At 48.9% G+C, this 13,559-nt stretch overlaps 2 protein-coding genes across 3 annotated transcripts in view; one reads left to right on the top strand and one right to left on the bottom strand.

Annotated features, from left to right (window-relative positions):
- The first annotated feature begins 551 nt into the window (after positions 1 to 551).
- Positions 552 to 4,694, top strand: LOC120823837 (retinoschisin). The gene is made up of 6 exons (XM_040184249.2): positions 552 to 700; positions 1,064 to 1,089; positions 1,188 to 1,377; positions 3,059 to 3,200; positions 3,302 to 3,497; positions 3,579 to 4,694. Exons 1-6 carry the CDS (start codon positions 646 to 648, stop codon positions 3,729 to 3,731), a joined length of 762 nt encoding a protein of 253 aa, XP_040040183.2. The 5' UTR covers positions 552 to 645; the 3' UTR covers positions 3,732 to 4,694.
- Positions 4,695 to 4,808: 114 nt separating this feature from the next.
- LOC120823838 (cyclin-dependent kinase-like 5) overlaps positions 4,809 to 13,559 on the bottom strand; it is a 29,094-nt gene continuing 20,343 nt past the window's right edge. The window contains exons 12-18 of one of the 2 annotated variants that reach the window (XM_078108748.1): positions 12,401 to 13,418; positions 11,959 to 12,060; positions 11,469 to 11,574; positions 11,018 to 11,126; positions 10,304 to 10,409; positions 8,364 to 8,519; positions 4,809 to 8,270 (exon numbers count right to left, since the gene is read on the bottom strand). In XM_078108748.1, coding sequence (XP_077964874.1) covers positions 7,908 to 8,270; positions 8,364 to 8,519; positions 10,304 to 10,409; positions 11,018 to 11,126; positions 11,469 to 11,574; positions 11,959 to 12,060; positions 12,401 to 13,418 — 1,960 coding nt within the window. In that variant the 3' untranslated portion in view covers positions 4,809 to 7,907. The remainder of the gene's footprint in view (positions 8,271 to 8,363; positions 8,520 to 10,303; positions 10,410 to 11,017; positions 11,127 to 11,468; positions 11,575 to 11,958; positions 12,061 to 12,400; positions 13,419 to 13,559) is intronic. The other variant, XM_078108749.1, reaches the window with a different exon arrangement.

Raw genomic sequence — 13,559 nt, 5'->3', positions numbered from 1 at the left:
ATTAGTGCGCGACAGTAGACAGACAAGACAACAGTGCACAAGTAATAAAATAAAGTCTATATGGTCTGTTTGACTCTTAATGGACCATAATTGACTAAATGAACATCATGTTGTGTTGAAGAAGACTTGAAACTAGAGACTGAGACCATAAACACATGTTTACATGTTTACTGAGGGAATAAATCAAGAGAGAAGAGTGAAAAAGATGAAAGAGTCATTTTCTGATAGACGTCTATGGGATCAGAGGAGTCGCCCCCTGCTGGTCACCCTGGAGAATGCACCTTCAACACAGAATTGGAGGTTGGGACTTCTCTCTCCTGAGCCAGTGTTTCTTGTTTCACATTAAACTCTAACCTACAAATCATCTTCAAGAAAAAACATTCCTTCATGGAAACATCATATTCCAATTCTGTCCCCTCTAAATGCTCACGGTCGCGTCGACGGGTGAGAAATAGAATAAAAAATGATCACGGTCCTCCGGCTCAGGACAGGTGCAGCACAACAGAGGAGCCTTGGGGAGGTGTCTAAGGGCTGAGAAACAGCGTCAGATAAGGCCATCACGGCCTGTGGATTACAGTAATCCCATCCACTGCCCCGCCGGGCATCGAACACACTCGTCACATTCCAGCACTGCTGAGGAGGAAGATGGAGGTCACTGCTCGGTGTGCTGCTGTGCTCTTCCTCCTGCTTCTATCTCAGGGTAAGTCACGCTGCCCCCGCACCAGCGACTTTATTAAATCATACTGCCTTAAAAAACAAAAACAGTTTGAAGTCTACAGTGGCTTTTTTGTAATCATGGTGGCCAGAGAGCCAGAATATCGTCTGACCACAAAATCAATTTCTTGAAAGTCATGTTTTGTATCAAAGCTTCATTGGAGTTTCTCTTTGTCACATTTACAGAAAATGTGTGGAATAATTAGACATGGTGGTAGCTTTAAAAAAGCCTGCCAACGACGCGTGAATTCATTTCGTTAATGAGCGTTGATTTGAGTTTATTTCTTCATGAGTTTCTTGTGTAATAAAATCTGCTTTTCTGCTTCTCCGCTTCCGCTTCCATCGACAGCCCTGATGGCCGTTCACTCCCAAGAGGTAAGAGTCCCGCGATGAACCACCGGAGGGAAACTCTGGATTAACCCGTGTGTGTGTGTGTGTGTGTGTGTGTGTGTGTGTGTGTGTGCGTCCTTCAGGAGGAGGAGGAGGGCGTGCAGGTGGAGGAACTGCAGGAGGAGGACCAGCAGGAGACGGAGACGTTGACATCAACCTTCAAGGCTTGCACCTGTGACTGTGAGTCCGCCGGTCCACCTACCGCCCAAACCACCTTCCTGACGCCGACGCCACCAGCGCCGCTTCAGGGCCACCCGCTCCACTGCATGCCAGGTGAGGCCCCCCTCCGATAGGTCACGTGACCTGGTTTCACCCGTAGTCCGTTGCACACACGAGGAGGTCGGACGTCCACTCGGAGCTCCAGCTGCGGCGATGGAGGCTGACTTTGTCCTTGTGTGCTCTCAATCTACGCTCAGTTTCTAAATCTCTGCAGTGGACCGAGAATCACCTTCTGCAAAGACCTCGATAACCTTCAACTCTAAAGTTAGAACAATGAACATCTGGTGCTGAGTCTGGCGCCCCATGTGGATTAAAGTGGTAGTGTCTCTACTCAACAGGGTTCTTTCAGAAAACTTCTTATTCTACTGCAGTAGAGTCTGAGAGTCTGCCCCTCTCGGTCCTGGTTCTGGTTCTCCCGGGTCTCCCTTCCCTACAGCGGGTCCAGCACTACTTCCTGGGTCTCTAGAGAGGAGAAGCTCCTGGAGGAAAAGGAAGTGACGGTGGTGCTGGGAGATGAGCTTCTTTCTGGACTTCCAACTGCAGATTCAAGGCTAGGGTGAAGCCGGATCTGGGTCTGTCCACAGTGGACTGTTCTCTGCTGGAGGATCTGGTCTGTCCGCAGTGGACTGTTCTCTGGTGGAGGATCTGGTCTGTCCGCAGTGGACTGGTCTCTGTGGAGGATCTGGGTCTGTCCTTGGTCGACCCGTCTCTGCGGAGGATCTGGTCATTCCACGGTGGACCCGTCTCTGTGGAGGATCTGGGTCTGTCCTCGGTCGACCCGTCTCTGTGGAGGATCTGGTCATTCCACGGTGGACCCGTCTCTGTGGAGGATCTGGTCATTCCACGGTGGACCCGTCTCTGTGGAGGATCTGGTCATTCCACGGTGGACCCGTCTCTGTGGAGGAATTGGAGGATCTGGTCATACCACGGTGGACCAGTCTCTGTGGAGGATCTGGTCATTCCACGGTGGACTAGTCTCTGTGGAGGATATGGTCATACCACGGTGGACCAGTCTCTGTGGAGGATCTGGTCATTCCACGGTGGACCCGTCTCTGTGGAGGATCTGGGTCTGTCCATGCTGGAAGAACCGGTGGATTCTGAGCTGAAGGAGGTTCTGGTGAACCAGCATGATGTCATCTGGACCCAATGGCACCGATAATGAGCATTAAGAAAAACTACAAATACAGAATCTTCTCACCGATGGTCTTGGATCATAGTGAGAATCAGGACTCCAATGAGACTCCTTCATGACCAGTTAGAGCAACTTTGTTCCGTAGACGTAGGATAGACACAGCTGTGAGAACGAGGCCTGGACCAGCGAATGGTTGGAGATAATCTCATCACCTGTACAGGAATGTGATGATCAGATTAGTCAGCCCAAAATAGTTAGTGCCCTTCACTTATCGGCCCGATACACGGGACAGAGCAGCACAGATCAGACGGCTTCCTCCTCCTTATCACCTTATCTCCTCCTTATCACGCCATCAGGCAAGATCAGAACTGTGGGACGGTTTGTAAACAGATGTTTCAATGTAGTTTTGTTTTTGAAAGCAAGTCCCATTGACTTTGTTTCCTTTGAATTCTTTGTACACCGTGGAGCATTCGGGAAAAGCTTCCTTCGAGAGTTGGAGGCAAACCAGGGAAAGTAACTGATATCCAGATGGTTGTTTATGGGTGACGTGTTCTTTCTGGTCCAGAAAACTGCATCTGAGAATACCGTTGACGTCCTCCACAGAATGTCCTTACCACAGAGCGTTGGGCTTTGAATCCGGATCGGTGGAGTCGGACCAGATCAGCTGCACCAGTCAGGACCAGTACGTTGGCTGGTACTCCTCCTGGACCCCCTCCAAGGCTCGCCTCAACAACCAAGGCTTCGGGTGAGCCCCAACGACCCGCTGCGGGCTTTCACTCTTCTCGCCGCCGTGAGCCAGTAAAGAAAGCCACATGTGTTGGTTGTTGTTGTTGTTGTTGTTGTTAGGTGCGCGTGGCTCTCCAAGTTCAACGACCTGCATCAGTGGATCCAGATCGACCTGAAGGAGGTGGCCGTGGTGTCCGGCATCCTCACGCAGGGCCGCTGCGACGCCGACGAGTGGATCACTAAATACAGCATCCAGTACCGCGCGGTGGAGACGCTCAACTGGATCTACTACAAAGACCAGACAGGAAACAACCGGGTGAGAGCACTACGAAGTGCGACGGGGAGGAGGTGACAAAGTGATTCACTGAATACCTTTTTCAAACTCTCACCTCGCCAGGTCTTCTACGGGAACTCGGACCGCTCGTCCATGGTGCAGAACCTGCTGCGCCCCCCCATCGTGGCCCGGTATGTCCGCCTGCTGCCGCTGGGCTGGCACACCCGCATCGCCATGAGGCTGGAGCTGCTCATGTGCATGAGCAAGTGTCCCTGAAGGCCACGCGGCCTCCTCGCTGTGCGTCCTCCACCCCGAAAAAACCTGCAGCCCCTCGTGTTACTTTGTTATAGGACCAGTGGTGGAAAGTGCCTCTAGTACTGCACTTATGTGTATACACGTTGGAGGTACTTTACTTTTTCCTTGTTACTGTGCTTCCCCTCCACTTCATCTAAATATTGTACTTTTTACTACTACTACTACTACATTCTTCTGACAGTTTTAGTTTCTTTCAGGTTTTCAATGACGATGAAGACAGGCTAAAGAACCTGAGAGAGACTTAAATAACAGAGACAGAGAGAAATGCCAAAACTACACAGAGAGACATAAAATAAATACAGACATGGACTACAAAGACACGCAAAGCCGCTGCAAAGAGACCACACAGAGACTCACACTGACTATGAGGAGCATAACTACCTCAGAGACTCAAATCCACAACAGAAAGACATGAAAGGACTAGAAAAAGAGGCTAAAAACAGACAGAAAACATCTACAAAGATACAAAACAACAACTTACACAAGAGATAACTAACAACCACAAAGAGACACCTAACAACCACAAAGGGACACCAACAACCACAAAGAGACACCAACAACCACAAAGAGACACCGGTGACATCGGTGGAGGAGCCCATTGTCTCCAAGACAGCGACGCTACAAACCATAATCTTCTATGTATTGGTGTAGATTAAACAGGATATAAAAGGAGTCAAAATGCAAGATACACATTCATGCAGCAGGGATACTAATCCAGAAACATTTACTCATCAATTGATATTTTGACTTCAGTGAGGTTTTGCAGGTATTTTACTCATACTGGAATGTTTTCACTATGTGATATTATGAATTTTACTGCAGTGAAACGTCTGAATACTTTTTCCAACACTCATGACGTCCATCTAAATAACGTGCATGTTTTTAATGAGCCTCAACATAATTAAATCTGAAAGGAAAGCTGGACGTCTTTCTGCACTTTTCTATCGGTCCTAAAGTCTGTATGATGTGATTGTTGTTAAACATAAGATTGGAAACAAGACTCACACATCGTGGGAAGTAAATAAACTGCAGGTAAAGTTTCAAATCAAATGTTTTATTTGAGATGTACCGTTACATATGTAAACATGAATATTCTAACATTAAGTTAAGCATTCATCTGTGGGTTTATCCTCTCATGTAAATGCTCTGCAGATAAACACTGATTACGCTACTAATTTGTGTCTGTAATAAAAGCACAAACGCAGTACTTTGATTTAATTTTAACAACAGATCCTCTGTTATAAATATTACCACACAAGTAGTCACACATTAGTATTAATATAATACACGGTGCTCCTTCAGCATAACGATAATCCAAAGAGAGAAATGCGTGGCGTGGAGTACAGAGTGTGCACGGTCCTCACAGACGCACAACGCACGACACGACGGCCGCGCACACACCGCTCACAGGGAGGAATTTACAGTTTGAGTCCAGATTGGCTCAGAATGCTGCATTCAGATTACAGAAGAGTGCAGTGGTTCCCAACCAGGCGTTCAGGGGTACGGAAAGACTGGAGAGCGAACCTGAACGTCAGGTACGCGCCGGAAAGGAAACCAGACCGTTTGAAATGTTACGGTTCCAGTTTAGGCAGCTGCAGGACAATGAGAACGTCCAGGAAACCTTTTGGAAACACAGGAGATTGTGAACATGCACAGAAACATCGACCTATGGGAGCATAGGACTTTGTGAACACAAGGAACTAGGAACGTAGGATTCTGGGAACACAGTGGGAACATTGGACATTGGGAACATGGGATTATGGGACCATAGGGCCCAAGTAACATAGGACCCTTGAAACATATCCCAAGGAACACACGACATTGGGAACATAGTACCCATGAAAATAGAACAATGAAAACATAGGACCATCGGAACATAGTACAGAGGGAACATAGTACCCAGGGAACATAGTACAGAGGGAACATAGTACCCAGTGAACATAGTACAGAGGGAACGTAGGACCAACATAGTACAACATAGGACCCAGTGAACATAGTACAGAGGGAACATAGTACCCAGGGAACATAGTACAGAGGGAAAGTAGGACCAACATAGTACAACATAGGACCCAGGGAACATAGTACAGAGGGAAAGTAGGACAAACATAGTACAACATAGTACCCAGGCAACATAGTACCCAGGGAACGTAGGACAAACATAGTACAACATAGGACCCAGTGAACATAGTACACAGGGAACGTAGGACAAACATAGTACAACATAGGACCCAGTGAACATAGTACAGAGGGAACATCGTACCCAGGGAACATAGTACAGAGGGAAAGTAGGACAAACATAGTACAACATAGTACCCAGGCAACATAGTACCCAGGGAACGTAGGACAAACATAGTACAACATAGGACCCAGTGAACATAGTACAGAGGGAACATCGTACCCAGGGAACATAGTACACAGGGAACGTAGGACAAACATAGTACAACATAGTACCCAGTGAACATAGTACAGAGGGAAAGTAGGACAAACATAGTACAACATAGTACCCAGGGAACATAGGACAAACATAGTACAACATAGTACCCAGGGAACATAGTACAGAGGGAACGTAGGACAAACATAGTACAACATAGGACCCAGTGAACATAGTACCCAGGGAACATAGGACCCAGTGGACATAGTAGCGAGGGGACATAGGACAAAAGAACATAGTACCCAAGGAACATAGAGCAATGAAAACATAGCGACATGGTACCCAGGGAACATGACCAAGGGAACATAAGATCCAGGTGACAGAGTCTATAATAATTTATAGAAATATATTTCTATATGTTTATGATCAACATTTAATAACATTTAGCTCAGGATAAGATCAAAGAAGCACATTTGGAACATGACGGGCGGTGAAGTACTACTTGACGCATCATGTGATGCATTCCGAATGAGGTTGGGAACCACTGCACTTGTTCTCCCAGAATTACCTTCGTGTCCCTCTAGCTGCTGTACAATTCACTTTCTAACAATAGTTAGGACCAAAAAACCTGCAACTTATGTTGTATAAATGTGTTTTACTGCAGTTATTTGTTTATTATGCATTTGAAGATGTATTTATGTGATTGAACAAGTAGAACCACTTGTAATTTCACCTGTAAAATCATCTGATGGTCACATCGTTAAAACCAACTTGAGATGTTTGCACCTCATATGCATATATATGTTTGCTCATATCTAGAAGTCGCTCCTGCTTAGTACATCATCAGGGTTCTGCAACACTTTTACACGATAAGGATCTCAGGAAGTCATCTCACTACCAGAAGGATTGGTGGTATTTTCTGTACAAGGAACATTTAGTACGCGTCTTCTATTTGGAGTGACCAGAGTTTTTTTCTGTGTAATATTTGTTTAAAATATATACGAAAACCACGATTGACACAAACTGTGCATGAGAAGTGAGTTCCTAAATGTAGAAGCATGTCAGTTAGAACAGTAGATGCAGCGCTTCATCACGTCCTACAGGGGGCGACGCGGGTCCGGATTTATGTCTCGCTTATGGCACAAAGGGTCTAAAATGGCTGCATTACAAAAATAAATTAAAAACTAAATATCCCTCAAACAACAAGAAAAAACAATCCTTTAACGTTAAAAAGAGAAAAAAGAAGACACCTCTGGCTGGTTGGACATCCAGAGGACAGCTTGGACAAAGAGGGACAATCCTGGGGGACATTCCCAGTCTCCATGGTAACAACTGATTACACTCTATTTGTTTAGAATGATTTAGAATGTATTTAGGAAATACAAAGCAGTAAAATGTACTATATTCCTATAACGAATAGAAACAAAAATACTTGCACTTAAAATCTACACATCTCTGTATGTATGTATATATACATATATATATGTACATATGCATATATTATTTGAATATATTTGACCTTATAATACAAATTAAAACCAGAATTAGAGAGGTAATAATATAAAGTCTATCAAACATGGAAGCTTAAAAAAATGAAGACGTAAAAAGGCTTTTGGCCCTTTGCAAGCAGTGTTTAAAACGGAAGGTTTGATATCTGTGTGCGTGTGTGTGTGCGTGTGTGTGTGTGTATGTGTGTGTGTGTGTGTGTGCGTGTGGGGTCAGCAGTGGACGTGTAGGAGCCACAGACAGGGAGGCGGGGAGACGGATCACAGAGCCGTCTCTTTCAGGTCGTTGAGGTTCGGCACTCGAGACCTGGAGGGGCGTCCGAAGCCGTGCCCGTTCTGCCCCCCCTTGATGCCCATCTGCTCCGGGTAGGGGTTCCCCTCGGGGCGGCCCATGGCCGACGGGTGCCAGCCGGCCTCCAGCTGCCCGGGCATCGCGTAGGCCGCCTGTCGGCTCTTCAGCTGCGGCGTGCCGACCCCCTGGTGGCCCCGGCCCTCCGGGAAGCCGCCCTGGCCGGAGGAGGCCGGGTTGGGCAGCGGCTGGTAGCGCGGGTCGGGCTGGGACGCCTGGTTGGAGGACGAGGACGAGAGGTGCAGGAGTTTGCGCAGAGACCTCAGCGGCTGACTCTGGAAGGGGAAGAAAGACGCTCGACGTCAGAGAACAAAAACGTGGGAAGAAAACACGGTTGCGGTTTGTCTTTTGTCCCCGCTGCGACTCACAGAAATGTGCGAGTCGGACATTTTCTCAGGCGGCCAGTCCTTGTCCCGGTCCTGGTCCCGGTCTCTGCTCTTGTCCCGGGTCCTGTGGCGGCTGCTTTGGTGACCCGAGGACCTGGAGGACTTCTGGAGGACGCCGTCCACCCCTCCACTGGGAACCTTCCACACACACACACGTTACACATAAGTACTTATGTTGGACCTTGTGTCACCTTGTGAGGCGTCTCAAGGTTTCTACTGAACCTCGAGAACCACAACAAGGTTATTTGTCTCTTGTAAATGTAGCATGTTTGTTCTACACTTTGTATTACCCGTCTATTACAACCCAACAATGACAGGGTTCCGCCGTCGTATTTCGGCCACTGTACTTTTGGTCAAAAGGTGGTGATCTGGGGCCGGGGGGGTTTATGTTAGATAAAAATTGTAACTTCATCATCAGAGAAAAAATCCAACAATTTGCAAAAACAAAAAGTCAAAACTTTAGAAAGAAACATTTTAAAAACAGTTCTTTTGTTTCTTTTTTTAAAGCCTGTCAGGACGCTTGTCGTTTATTATTCCTGCAGTTTTTGACCAAATCAAATTATACTTTGCAATCAGAAGTAAATGGTCTTGATTTTAGAACAGAACATGTTATCATCAACGACCAAAGTTTGAAGAGACATTTTTAATCTGACTTTTCGCTACAATTGACCAAATACGGCATCGCAAGAATGTCCTTAAGGAAACTTAAGGACATTCCTCCTTCACACGTGTTGATTTACCAACAACGTGAGTCTGAATTCATCGTTGGTGATGAGCCTGGTTTGGTGCAGTGGAGTCATTAAAAAACTAAGAAAAACGGAAGCGTTCGCCGATCCGAGGGACTCCGCTCTTCCCCACCGACTGCAGGGTTTACGGATGATCTGCTCTTCATGCAGCAAACACAGTTATCCCACCAGCCCAGCGTCTCACTGCCTGCCTCCTCCCGCTCCAGATTGCATTTTATTTGTGTTGTGTCATCAGCGTTAAACCCCCCCTCTCGGCGTCCCAACAGACCGGCGTGTATAAATAGAACGGGTGAGGGGAAGATGGGGCCCTCAAGCACCTGTTTTCCTGCTGAAGTCAGGTTTTTGACAATTTTGAAAATGGGACTCTCCTGTGCAATGAAATCAGGGGAAGCTGCACACTTTGAGGGGAGGGGGGGGGCTCCAAATTACAACCAAGCCCCCCAAAAATACACACAACCAGCTGGATCCATTCATGTCACAGTTCAGGTTAAAAACCAATAGATGTGTGTTTATTGACGGATACTTCCCGTAAACACTGGTCTCACTCGTTGGTGTTGACAACTCGTTTTGAGTAGATACATTTCGTCCCCCGTTCTCATAAAGCCGTGACGGCAAAACCCCCTGAAAAGAAAAAGCTTAAAATGAATCAGCAAAGCGGGTCGTTCGTGGTTAATGCGGGCGGCGGCGGGCGGCGTGAGGAGGTGAGCGGCGTTCTGCCGTTCTTCGGGCTAAACAGCGGGAAAAGACATTTCTTGATGATGGGAGGCCTCGCATCTGTAATGCAGAAGCAACATGACGGCAACAAGAAGGCATGATGATGAATGGCAGCATGTGTGTGAGGTTCTTCTCCACAGAGTCTGTGTGTTCCTGCAGTAGGTGGAGCAAAGTTCTGCCGTGGACGTAGTTAAGAACCTAAAACCGTCTACATCAGTTTGAGTGAACAAACAACTCCGCTTGTCATTTTGCGCGTCTAAACTGCGTTCACAGCAGCACCCTCTGCTCCGTCTGCTGTGGCGACACGTGGAGAAGAACCTCACACACTTCAGAACATCCCCGATGTCCCGTGAAAGATTTATAAAACATAGTAGATACGCAGCCTCACAGACGACGTGTTGACACCTCGTGCGTGAGAGACGGCGTCCTGGCGAAAGCTTTCCCTCCAAACACACAAGTTACCATTTGAGATTTTTTCTTTTTCTTCTTCATTGCTCTGAAGAAACCCTGCTTCTCCTTCTCTTTGGACGGTTCGGAGGGGTTCAGCACCACCGTGTCCGGGCCAGTCCTGAAAAAAGGCAAGAGACGAAAAGGTCTGCTGAGCGTGATGTCCGGACTAAAGACGTCCCCCACGCGTTTCCACTCCCAGTGACACCCGGAGACTTCTGCTGAGGCCGCTGTTGTAGTGTGAGCAATGCACGGGGAACCAATTTGTCAGAGAATAAATCAAGAGAGAAGCATTTTCTCATAGACTCCTATGGGACCAGAGAAGTCGCCCCCTGCTGGTCACTAGAGAGAACGCAGCTTTAACAACACTTTCCCGTCAGCAGAACCGGAGGACGCTGCTCTAATCCAGGGGTGTCAAACTCATTTCAGATTCGGTGGGGGCAGCGCTGACGGTATGCCGGGGGGCCGGAGTTTGAGACCCCTGTTCTAATCTGTTGCTGGGGTAAACAAACGCTTTTAACCCTATTTTAGAACACGGGCTTGTGGTGCACTACTGCCTCTTATGGGCAAAGGTAGTATTACAAGAACAAAAAGTGAAAGTTATGGACAAATGAGAAAAAAAACATTTTATATCAGGCATAAAAATAGACCACCAGAGTCTTTTCTCTCTCATGTCTCTCTGTCTCTGCCTCCGTGGAGGGCAGATCTTTTATTTTAGGAGGTAATTACCAGGGATCGAATGCCGGCTGCCGTTTGGAGTGGTTGGTCAAACCGTCGCCCGAGCTCCGGCTCGGCCCTCTGCCGTCGTGGAAGGAGTTGTCGGGCCGGGGGGACGGGACTGTTCGACAAACACAACAGATTCACTTTCCCTCACGTGTAAAATAAACAAACGTTTCTGGCCTTTTGGACACGGAGATGTTCAATAATGTGATTAGAAAGACTCAGTCTTCTCCTCGTGCTCTTCAATCACCATGAACTCAACCGCTGCACAAGTGATTCCCCTTCTAAGATAATTCAATGGGTCCCTTTAAATTAGGAAAACGGTTACCAAAGACGCGTTAGGGACCCAAGTAGCCGAGGGCCAACGCTCACAGATCCAAAGGAGTTCCTCACACCACATCTCTAAAGTGGGTTCATGCAGTGATAGCGGAATGTGAAAGAGAGACGTGACTAAACCCACCTCTGTAGAAGCTGCCCACCCTCCTCGGCATGGATTCGCTGTAGATGTTGCGGTTCTCCTTGGACGAGCCCCCGTCTTCCGTTTGCTGCTCATGGTATATACCGACCTTGAGTCACAACAGAGGAAGAGCCGGTCAGATCAGAAGCCCCAAAACCTCCTACCTGAGCTGATGGCTGTTTTTGTTCACCTTAAAGAAAAGACGATAAAAAAAGAGGGCTTACTGATTCACAACTAGTTGTTATTGTAATAAATCTGCAGAGGACGTGAGCTGTTTTGTTTTGTCTTTCTTTGGATGACGAGCTTGACTCAAGTCATTAAGTAGTCACATTAAAAAAGGGGAAGCAAAGCACACAGAGAAAATGAAGAGGCATCTGATGCACGGAGAGAGAGAGAGAGAGCAGTTCATGACAGCAGCATCCACCCACATCCGCGCTCTCTGGGAAAGGACTGGATGTGGGTGGGGAATGGTGGTGCAGGCAGAATGTCGGACCTCGTTTTTCTGCCGCTGCGTGTGAAAAGACGCGGCGTTGTCCCTGGCGGGGTCCCTTATGGGGGGTCTGCTGTGGGCGACCTCGGCGGCGGCCTGATCGCTCTGTTAATGAAGACACGGTGAAGCATGACGTGAGCTCGCCGCTGCACAAATGCATGCACGCACACGCTACATATATATACACACACCATATGTGATTATACAGTGTATATAAATAAACAGGTACATTGATTGGCTGCACATCCTGACGAGGGTCTGTTACTCCCTGCTGGTCCTACAAACCTGTGATTCTGCCTGAATTATGTTTTCAATATCATTGCAAAAACCAATATCAAATAAACATGGAGGCCGAGTGATCCCACACGGCCCGGCGTGGGCTTTTGATATGGTTAGCATGGTGTGGGCTGAAGGCTTCCCTTCGGGTGGGGTTCTGAGGACTGACCCTGCTCTTGTCTTCGTCCCTGAAGGAGCCCCCCGAGTGGCGCGGCAGCGTGCGGTGCTGCAGCTGCGGAGACAGGAGCTGGAGGCTGCTGGCCCTGGTGGGCATGCCCTGCCCCACCGCCAGCCCCTCCTCCGCCGCGTGCGTCCTCTGGTGGTCCCGCCGCACGTACATGGAGTGGCGGTGCGGCCGCTGCTGGGAGGAGAAGGGGCTGGTGTATCCCTGGCCGTAAGGCAGAGGGGCGGAGAGGGAGTGGGCGTGGCTCCGGTCCACAGCGCCCTCCCCCGGGTCCAGGGCGTCCGGAGACTTGGCCTCCTCCGAGGACTTGTGGCGAGCGGAGGAGCGTCTGTAGGACGAGTCCAGCGTGTTGCTCTCTCTTTCCGAGCGCGTGCTGCCTCGGCCGGGGGCGCCGGGTGCCAGCCTGTCGGCGCGGCGGGCCGCCGGGCTGCTCGGCGCCGTGAGGTCCAGACAGCTCGAGGGGAAGTAGCGAGACGTGGGCTCGTCGGCATAAAGGTGCACGTCGTTCAGGTTCCCCACCGACTTGGCGTCGCTGAGCGTCCCATAGCTCTTGGACAAGTTAAGGTATGAGAACTTGCAGGGCGGCGTGGAGCCGTGGGACTCCATGTAGCGCCGGCCGTGTTTCTCCCCCGACTGGAGCGTGTTGGTCTTCCCCTCCACGAAAGAATGGCGGTTCTGCTGTGAACGGAAGTTGGATTTGAGGTACTTGGCTCCCGGGCCGTCGGCCGCCTTGGACCCCGGGTCGCCCTTGCTCTTGGCTTCGCCGGGGCTGAGCAGGTGAGGCAGGTTGCCGCTGGCCAGGTCCACGTTGCACGAGGTGGCATGGTTGAAGATCTGCGGCTGGTAGTTCTTGGGGTGCAGGGTGGGGCTGAGGTTGATCGCCGTGGGCATGTTGCCTTTGAGGAAGCCGTCGTTGTTGGGGTGGAGGTCTTCGTGCCGGGGCAAGCTGGAGCACTCTCTGCTGCTGGAGCGGTGGCCTCCTGAAGTCTTTCCTCCGTGGCTCCTGCGCAAGAGCAGGTAAAAAGGACCTCAATATTCAGCGATATGAGTATTCTCATGTGGTGTTCCACAGGGATCAATCTTAGGGCCACTGCTCTTACAAGTGTAAACTACATTGAAGATGCAATACACAAGATTGCAAAGC

Source organism: Gasterosteus aculeatus, chromosome 8 (genome assembly GCF_964276395.1).
Source record: "Gasterosteus aculeatus chromosome 8, fGasAcu3.hap1.1, whole genome shotgun sequence".
Lineage (NCBI taxonomy): Eukaryota > Metazoa > Chordata > Actinopteri > Perciformes > Gasterosteidae > Gasterosteus > Gasterosteus aculeatus.
This window is presented reverse-complemented; position numbering and strand designations above follow the sequence as displayed.

Bases quoted from the DNA above. Each gene is read 5' to 3' on its own strand.
- LOC120823837 (XM_040184249.2), top strand. From the start codon at position 646: ATGGAGGTCACTGCTCGGTGTGCTGCTGTGCTCTTCCTCCTGCTTCTA. The intron at 3,201-3,301 runs GTGAGCCCCAAC...TGTTGTTGTTAG, and splicing joins CTCAACAACCAAGGCTTCGG to GTGCGCGTGGCTCTCCAAGT. The intron at 3,498-3,578 runs GTGAGAGCACTA...TCACCTCGCCAG, and splicing joins ACCAGACAGGAAACAACCGG to GTCTTCTACGGGAACTCGGA.